Genomic DNA, 9,986 nt, shown 5'->3' with positions numbered 1-9,986 from the left:
TGAGTTAACAGCATCTCAGTGTTATGTTTTCTCTTTTCAAATTGTACTTCGTACCTCCTTCAAAGCCATTAACATTTACTTCCACTGGAACACCAGAGAAATATAAGGAACTCTGCGCTATTGGAGAAGAGGGTAGAAAAACAGAAAATAGATTTTTCTCCCAGTCTTTTTCATGTTTTGGTGAATGGACCTGTTGTTGTCAGAGGATAAAAACTCAATTCTGGGGACTGGCACTGAATGGCACTGCTATGGAAAGCTTCCAAAGAAAAAAGGGTCTGGTCCATTGAGATGATTAGACCTCAGTGAAAATGTAGAGGTTTTAAGCTTTAATAACTGTTAATTATAACAGATACTAATTTTTCCTCTTTATGTATTGAATATAGGAGCTTTCCTATGAATAGTTAGAAACACTGAACTAAGACGTATGTACATGGTGTACTAATATTACAGGAGTGAAAATAAAGGAAGGAGGCAGAAAGAGCAAAAGACATAAATAAACTGGGGGCTCCAGGGTCACTCCTTGGGCGAAAAACACATCCCTGTTGTTGCCTCCATCTCTAGGACAAACACGCTGACTGAGCACCTGACATTGGCAAAGCACCACCTCTTCCCCCCTGAGCCTCCAAACTTGGCTCCTGTGCCCATCACTCCACTCAAACAGTCCTCTTTGATGTAATAACTTCACTACATCTTTGATGTAATCCTTCATTAAAACTCCCTTGATCTTCCCGTTCTCCTCATCTTTGTTATGTGCATTATTCAGGATAGGCAAGGTTATGATGCAGTAACAAACACTCCCCAAATTTCAATGGCTTAAAACAAGAAAGATTCATTTCAGGCTTACATCACATGTTCACTGCAGGTCAAATGGAGCTCTTCATCTTCCTCCCTCTGGGACCCAAGCACACTGAGTGGTCACCATCTGGAATGTTCCTAGATGCTGTGGCAGAGGGGGCAGTGCTGTGGAGGCTTGCACACAGGTAATTAAGTGCTTGGGCTGGGAAGTGACACACCTCTACTCACAATTCATTGGCCACCTAATCTTATGGTTCCAGCCAAACACAAAGGAGCCAGGAAATGCAATCCTACCATATTCCTAGAAGGTGGAGAACAGGAAACATTGAGAATCTAATTAAAACTATCAGACTTTTATTTCATATAATGCAGTAACAAACCCTCCCTCCAAATGCCGCATCCATGTAATCCCAAGAGATTCAAAGATCCCACGTATCCACTGACTCCCAGCAAGGTCTGGAACAAATGAAAGAACATCCAATGTGCTGGGCCTCCTCCCTGACTCGTTTTCCCTCTTGACTAGTTTTCATAACTATACTCTGCTGATCCTTCTTATATTTCTGAGAGTTTTCTTTTTTGCTTAATTTTCTTTGCTTCCTTCCAAACTGTAGCATTTGTCAAAATGTACCCCTTCACCTCAAGTCCCCCCATCACTACCCTAACTCTACACTTTCTTCAAGACCGTAGTCCAGTTCCTACCCCTCCATGAAGTTGTATCCGGCTAACAGTAGTCTATAATGTTATTATTTTTTTCCGAATTCCTCAAGTACTTAGCCTAAACCACATAATGAACTTTCAGCACCACGCTGGCTTGCAATCAATATTCTGTAGTTGAGTCCTGTCTGTGGCCCTGTTCTTTCCATGTGACGGTCATGTGTTTGAAGGCAGGGCCTTGCCTTCTACTCCTTCGCGTGGCAGCCTAATAGGGTGGGGGCACATTTGGGCTCTAAACGCAGGCTCTCTGGAACTGGCAGTCAAAAGACCTGGGTGCTGGTCCTGCCTCAGTCACTAAGCGTCTCTACTCTCTTCCTTAGCACTCTTCCCCTGACCCCTCAGAAAACTGAGATGGTTGGGACGAAAGCGCTCCAAAGTTCTATCCAGGTCTTATGAATCGACTACTGGGCAAGTTACTGAGAAATCAGTTGACGTCATCTCCTCATCCCCAACTAGAATGAATACTCCCTCCCTCTGCTGCCCTATGGGAAGGTTATCTGGAGCCTGTTCCTGGAGCTCAAGCAGGGCAGAAAAGAAGAGGGAAGGCGGTGGAACTCCCTCAAGCAGGCTATTGTTTTGAAAGGTCTAAGCCTTGGGAAAGGACCTTGGATCTCCCAGTGGCAGAAAGGAGAAGAGATTTTGGCATTGGGAAGAGGTAGGGGAGAATTGTCCAACCTGGAATGTTGAATCCCCCAAAGCTGAGTAGATTGACAGGGGCCGTAGATTCCATGGTGGCTCCAACCTGCGCCCAGCTCGGTGCCTCCCAGTGGGCAGGACGTGGGTGGGGCTGACGGTGGGGGGGATCACGTGTGGAGGCTGGTCACTGCAGCCTCAGAACACTGGAGGGGACCTCCACATTCGGAGCTGCGGCACCTGAGGGCAGCTGGCATCCAGACCAGCAGTGACGAAGAGATCAGCACACAGTGATGACCATATTGTCTTCATGGAAGCCTCCCCTTCCCCGCCCCCAGGAAGAAACCACAAAAAATTACTGAAGTTGGACTTCTGCTAAGAATGGTAAGTGAGAGCTCAGAGCCGGATTTGACTTTTAAAAGTGACCCTTTTCTCACCTCGATTTCACAGACCAATTTGTGAACTTAGAGATCCAGGATCCGTCATTCCTCAGCATAGGTGGGCAGAGTGACACACAGCAAAGTCAAAGCCCAGGCAGGCCATTTCCTCTGTTAAGGTCCTGGTCCCTAAACGGTACTGGAGCCTTCAGAGTTTAATGAGATGTGCATAATACTTTGGTGGGCAATCAGATGCAAACTCACTAATAGCTGTTGATAAAAAGGAAGCAGGCTTGAGAACCAGACACCAAGGGCAGCTGTCCTGTGTGGGAGAGGGGGCTGAAACAGTGGAGTAACAAAATCAGGAATGACTGTTGGCGGGTGGGAGGGTGGCTCTTCAGGCTTCCAAATCCTGGGCTCCTCCTGGCAAAACCAAGGCCTTTCTAAAAACAGGGCCTGTCAGGGTGGCTGTACTCGTATGCCACATCAACAGGGCAGGTTTTCTAGATACTGAGTCAAGAGCACCTCAAAGAAACAGACAAGATCATATTATTATTAGAATATTATTTATCATGTATATGTAATACTTATTATGTGCCAGGTATTGAACACCCTCTTTTACTTTACAGAGCAACAGTGTTGGATAGGAGCTGTTATTATTATTATTATCCCATTTCACAGATGAGGAAACTGAGGCTTGGGGCATTTAATAACTTGTACAATAGCAAACCACTTGTAAAAGGCCGAGGTGACCTTCTGAGCCAAGGTAGAGCAGATTCTAAGATCTGAGCGTTTAGCTCTCACCCTCCTGGTCACTCCAACACTTGGCCGAGGTGTGGGTCCTCTCCCATCTCCAGCTGGCTGGGCTCAGCCCCTGCGCCAAATGTTTTTGTTTCCAAGAGTTATGCTGATGTACTGGCCACAGAGGTGGCCTCAGGCAGTGGGGGGCTGAGGAGAAGCAGGGGAGAGAGAGACAGGTAGCCCCCAATTCAGTCCAGGAATGTGGCTCCCTCTAGGGGCCACAGGAGAGGGCAGAGCAAATGGAGGTGTCAAACTACCAGAAAATGTCATTTGGAACGCAAATACAGCACGTGAAATACCCTCCCTTTGCTACAAGAGATGAGGGGTTTCGGCTCAGGATAGAGAATAGAGGGGTTCCAAACATGGACTCTGGCGTCAGCACCTGTCTGGGGTCAAGTCCTTAATCTAAGCCTGTGTTTCCTTACCTCTGCGAAGTAGGGATGATCATACTACCTACCTCATAGGATTATTGTGAGGATTAAATGGAAGTACGCGTTAAAGCATTCAGCACTGCACCTGACACGTATTCAGTCTTCAATAAGTGGTATCTAAAATAACATAATAGCAACCATAAAATAAAAGCGGTAACAAAAAACGGGTACTAAGCGTTTCCTGCTCCCTCACAGTAAATAAATCCTCGTGAAAGAAAACTCAGCTTGGTAGTAATTAAATAAGTTTGGGATGAGGAGATTGCCCATTTTTCTCCTCCTAGAGTATCTACTTGCAAAGTCAGCAGGAATCTGAGGCCACATTTCTAAATGAGATTGAGCATAATGGGAACTCCACTCACCCGACAGCACCTGACTTTCTTTCTTTTCACTTGTATGTCCATAAATAAACTGTATATACATGAATAAAATACATGTGCTGCTTTCACAGCTCATTGCGTTCTCTCTCGGGTTCCTAGGGACCCCTGCTCCAGGTGTGTGAATGTCCTGGTGATATTTTTAATTACAGACATAAGTCTGTGGCCCAGGTATGTGAAAGCAAGTCCTCAAATCAGGCACATTTCCCTTTGAAAGAAACTTCCAGCTCAATTCCAGGGGCTTCTGCATCTCTTGATAATTACCTCTCTCTCATTACACCCCGGCCCAGATGGAACAGGCCAAGCTGTTTTCAGATGTGACGCTGTGGTCGGTCTCCCTCTGCACCTCCGCAAAATTCCAGGCAGGTCTTGAGCCTCAGTCAAATTAGGACAACCGCCTCCAGCTGTGTACATCTCATTACAACTTCCATCTCAGGAAGAATCTTGGCTGTATTTCACATCTGGTCATCCGCTTATTAATTACGTACTTCTTAGAACAACTGTGCCTAATTAGGACAGAGTGGAGACCTTTGCTGAGACCAGTCATTCTTTGTTTTCTTGTTCTCGGTATCTCATTTCGCTCCCTCCAAATTATGCCCAGTTTGTTTTCCATCCCCGCCACATTAAGACAATTGCTCTCAGGTATGTGTATTCCAGCACACGCTCTGCTTTTCAAAGCTCCTTGTTTTCACATCCTGCCAGAAGGACGGCCACTTCGCTGGTTTTCTCATTGCGTTTGTCTCCAATGGAATGAGTCTAGCTTGCGCTTGTGGGACCCTGGTTACCCTCTGTTGTTTACTGTGAATTTTCTGTGCCCTGGTCCTGGGGAAGCAGCCACAGCTACGTCTCAGAGCAAGAATCCTGAACGCAATGGCATTGGTACATTCATGGAGGCTGTGAAGCGGGAATCCATTTGTTCCATCAACTTCCACGCTCTTTGCTGGTTAAGGAGGGAAGAGTGAATAGTGAGATACAGGCCAGGGCTTCCAGAAAGGCAAAGCTCAGAGAGAGCAGAAGAGGGTTGGGCTGAAGATTTCAGTCCTCAGTCCTACCAGATGTCTTCCTAAATGAAAGGGGAGCCTTGGGCTATATGGACTCTGACGAGGGCAAGATCAGAGTGGAAGTACCAGCGCCATGTCACGAGGGACTGTCTCTTTTGCTTGCCATTGCATGAATCCGTATCCGGATTTGTTATTGCTGTAACCGGCAATCATATCCTTTTGACAATGAATGCCTTAGCGCTAAGACATTCATGGATATGACTTACAGTAAGAATGATCAGGCTTTGGTTGCCAGTTCAACTTGGCTGCATTTGAGGTTTTCTTCTCAAGCTATTTGAAACACAAATTAATGACTGTCAGGCCGAGAAAACATTCAGGCAAGAACGATGTCCTGGAGAGAGGCTGGGGCTTCTGTGAGTGAGGTCACTCTGCCCAGGGCTGTAATTCCAGGTGGAGAGTCCCCGCCACATCCTGCATGACAGGCCGTCTCAAGGGTCTGGGCTGTGGGAGCTCAGGCCTGGTCCTACCACTGAAGTTGAGCTGATTTGCCTCCTCAGAAATGAACTTGTCTTTCAGAGCCTGGAAGCAGGGGTCCTCTTCGGCCAAGGGCTGCACGAGGAACGTATATCCTTGTTCCTCATCTAATCAGCAGAGATGTAATCACGTGTGAGAGGGAAAAAGTTCTACTTGGGCAATACGACTAAAAACACCTCATTGTGAAGTAGGAATAAAAACACTGTACAAGGATGAAAGTCCCTGAGAGAAACTGTAACCATAGCACAGGTGTAAATGAGGGCTCATGGGGTGAACGGCACAATATTATCCAGAGTATTGTTTACAGATTAAGAGGTGTACTGATAAGTGATAATAAGATAATCGAAAGTAAGAAAACACGGCAGAAGAAGAAACCACTGTCAGCAGGCAGTTCTGAGAACACGATTTACCAAAATCTACCAAGAGTTGGATCCTATCCTTTGAATGAGTACCTCTTCTTCAAGGAATTTATTCTAAAGGAGGCTGAGTTGGGAGAGACTCCTTTAATATTTTCCAATCCCTTGAAAGAAAGTAGTACTGGCGACATGGTTGTGGGACAGCATGCTAAGTCCCAGAGAGTAGATGACAGTGACGGTAAGAGAAGGAAGCTCTCTCTGGGGCTGCTCTTGCTTGTGGAGCTGGTTCTCTGATGACCGGGCTGGATCTCACCTCAGGGTCCTCCTTCCTCGTGCTCTTGTCTGTTCTCCACCTCCACACCCTTCCTCATGAGCCCTCTCCATGGTGCTGACAGTGGTATAGACAGTAACCCACGCACGTCCATCCCATTTGCCGCTTTGTAGAAGAGCGAGATAACGGTCTGCTTTGGCTTAGTGCCCTTTCTGGGGAGGCCTATTTTACTGGCCTTTTTAGCTGCAAAAGCACATTTATGGAGTGGTCTTCATGGCTGGAAACGAACTCTTGTGGCTACATATCAGTGTCAGTTGAGGTTGGACCCCGCCCTTGGCAGACCCTGGCTCTCTTTAGTGATGTCCGGTCATGGCTGTGAATGGCACAAAAGCAGTCTCACAAAACATCCCCAGAGTAGGACCACAACAAGTAGAAGTCTTCACTGTGTCCCAGAAGGGGGTAGGTCTTGAGGCAGCTGTGCCATCTCCATGTGCATCCACGTGACCACCCACCGAGTGTGTCACTGGCTATCCTTGACCTGTCGAAGAATAATGACTGATGCACCATCTTGCACAGAAATTCAGGACAGAGAACCCTAGATCGCTTTTTCTGTGCAGAATTGACCTTTTTCAATCTTATCATCGTTGTAAGCAAAGCAGGGATTTCACTTTTCTAAGCGCTCCCCCGAAGCAGCTCATGTGGTCATTTGTCTGCCGGTTCTCAGTGTGTTTGGCATTCTACTCTGTCCAAACCCATGTCCCTTCCCACATCCAATCAAATGATCCTAGGCACTCCCTCATCCCACCCTGGCTCTTCTGGCCTCCCTATCACCACTCCAAGGTTCTTTGTCTAGAGTGGACAGGAAGGGGAAGAAAAGGCACAGGAGCTCTGTGGGCAGGCCACGGCCACTAAGGGGAGGCTTGCAAACCACAGTGATCAGCTCTGATCTCCCCTCGTCTCCCTCTTCCCACCTGCACTTCTCGGGGAGACTACTTCCAGTGATGCTGTTTAGGGGCAGTACATTTTTCCATGGTCATCTCCCATATAGATTCAACTTCTCCCCAGTTGGGCATCTGAAGCTACACAGATTTACAACATTCCTTCCAGAATCTCCTGGAAGACCATCTTCCAGCTGCCTGTTGAGTTCCCTTCACAGATGCCCCACTGGCCTGATTTCTAACCCAGCCCCGAGTGCACATCTCTTAACGATTTTGGTTAGAGTCCGGTTCCCATCCCGTCTTAGAGGTAGGTAATAAGGGTGTCCTCATTACTGAGGATCTGCCCCCCTGCCCAGCAGCATTTGGTACATGTTAGGCTCTCAGGGAATGTTTGCTGAATAAATACAAGAAAAACAATACTCAACATTTAAGCTTCTCAAACCATTTTTTAATTTTCTGCTTTTCCCAACAAGACCTAAGTTGTACAAACAGGTGTAAAATTCTGAACCATCAGGGCATAAGGCATGACCTCATGTGGTCCAAGTTCTTTCCACTCTCCTTTCCACGTGTTTTCAAGTTGTGTCCCGGTCAGGACACTGCTTTCTTCTGTGATATGTGAGCCATAGGCAGGAAGAGAGCTTGGAGATATGGGGACAGTGGGGAAGGCGAGTGTGCCAGGAGCAGCGAGCTCCCACACCAGCCGAGGGCAGCCTCAGCTGGTGGGTGCACAGAGGAGGAATGTCACAGCTGTTCCGGCTTCCTTTCACTCAGCTGGCAGGCCTGGGCTACTTTCTAAGATGAGACACACCTAGGGGCTCCCAAGGAGAGTAAGCACTGAAGAATCATTCACACCCAGACAATGTTTCAAGTGAGATAAAAGAATTCTCTAACCATCATTTTCTCTTGGAGAACAGAGGAGAAAAATCAAGAAGAGGGTCGAATCGCCTTTTCCTTCTTTCATTTTCGTCATTGATTTGATGGTGCTTGGTTTTGATACAGCCGAGAAAAAAAAAAAAAAGGCATCAAACCAACCTATCACCTGGGTCCAGGCTACTGCATACAAAACTCTCCCAAGGATTGAGATAAAAGGATTTTTTCTCCCAATCCCTGAAGAGGTCCTGTTTCGGTCAGGGAAATTTGTTGAAAACTGCAGGCAGCTGAGAAGCCATTGGCAATAGAGACAGAAAGCAATGCACATACACTTAGCGAACTGCAAACTGACGAGGTCAAGACAGTAAAAATCCTACTGTTTATGTAATAGAACCCTATTAAGTGATTTTAGGGAGGGACTAGAACTTAGGAACAATCTACTTACCAAAGATTGCTGGGTATTAGTCATTCATGCATTCATTGTTTTGCAGAGTTCAATTCGACACAACCTTCCACCCCATCCCACCCTAGGCCCTTTGGAATTGACGGCATCAAAGTAAATGTTCAATCCAAACATTCTGTACTGCGAAGTCCCTTTACAGTTTATATGAAAAACCAAAACTAAAGAGAAAAGAACCCTTACAACTTCTCTCCGCTCAAGCATCAGCGTAGAGGAAACGAAGTCAGCTCAGAATATACAAAATAACATACCAAAGAAAGGAGTATGACCAAGGAAACAAAATGACCAGTCCCCCGCCCCCTCCCGTGGTGTACCCATTACACCGTAGTTATTTTCTTGTCCTTGGTGGCTTGCTTGATGGCCGCCTGCTCACAGATGATCTCCTTGAGCCGCTGCAGCCGCATGTTCTGGGTGGTCTGGTCTCCCACCCCCGTCTGGCTGCGGTGCAGCAGCGTCAGGGCGTGGATGTACTCCAGCTCTGTGTACTTCACGCCCTGGTCCACTACCAGGTTCAGGAGTTCATCGGCCGTGTTGTACAGCATCTCGTAGTACTGCCTGAGAAAGCAAGACACAACACTGCTCACTGGCTCCGTCGTCAGCAATCTATGTGGTTTCAGTGGTAATGAATGTGCTATTTATAAACTACTTAGTTTATCTATTCAATAAACATTTATTGATCACTAGACATTGTTCTGAGCCCCATGAATGTAACGGAGAACAAGACCGACATGATCTCCATCCTCTTGGAGCTCACTTCATGAGAAGTCTAAATGAAGACCCAGGGACACCTGTCATCAAGGTCTCAGTTCACTCAAGACTTTCTCCTAATTTTGCATTTGCCTCAGGAGATCAAAAGAAAGAGAAGTTGGCGTACAGAAGCAAGAGAGAGAAATAACCATCTGGCAGGCATTGCTAGTAGTTTTTGTCCCATTCAATCCCTCATTCATTGACTCATTCATTGGAAGCTCTGTGAAATACATGGTTTTCTCCATAAAGTGGGATAATAATAGTATCTCTGAAGTTACAGTACCTCTTAGGTTGTTGGGAGAAGTAGTTAATCCATATAAAGTACTTAGAATGGTGCCTGACACAATTCTACCTGCTCCATAAACATTAACTATTATTACTGGAAATATATTTATAATAATGTATTAATAGTAATGTAATAATAGTAATAGTAGCATATAATGATGAGCAAGACACAGCCCCTTTCCTCAGATAGCTCAGAGACAAGTAGGGAAAGGTAATGAAAAGCACAGAAAACTGCTAGCAAAGTTAATTTCCATGTACTGTGTCATGTAACCCTCACTACACCTAGGGAGCTATTACTCCCTTTTCTCAGATAAGAAAGCTGAAGCCCAGGGAAGTTATAGGACTTGCCCAGTGTCACAAAGACATTTGTGGCTGTGACAGAATGAACCCAGGCTTCTG

The 9,986-nt window shown here is 46.2% G+C and overlaps 1 protein-coding gene across 1 annotated transcript in view; it reads right to left on the bottom strand.

Moving 5' to 3' along the window:
- Positions 1 to 7,662: 7,662 nt before the first annotated feature.
- EXOC4 (exocyst complex component 4) overlaps positions 7,663 to 9,986 on the bottom strand; it is a gene marked incomplete at its 5' end in the record, with an annotated part of 817,732 nt that continues 815,408 nt past the window's right edge. Inside the window, one exon of the mRNA XM_082846389.1 lies at positions 7,663 to 9,110. Coding sequence (XP_082702515.1) covers positions 8,873 to 9,110 — 238 coding nt within the window. The 3' untranslated portion in view covers positions 7,663 to 8,872. The remainder of the gene's footprint in view (positions 9,111 to 9,986) is intronic.

This window comes from Leucopleurus acutus, assembly GCF_964270905.1.
Source record: "Leucopleurus acutus genome assembly, chromosome: 9".
Classification (NCBI taxonomy): Eukaryota; Metazoa; Chordata; class Mammalia; order Artiodactyla; family Delphinidae; genus Leucopleurus; species Leucopleurus acutus.
This window is presented reverse-complemented; position numbering and strand designations above follow the sequence as displayed.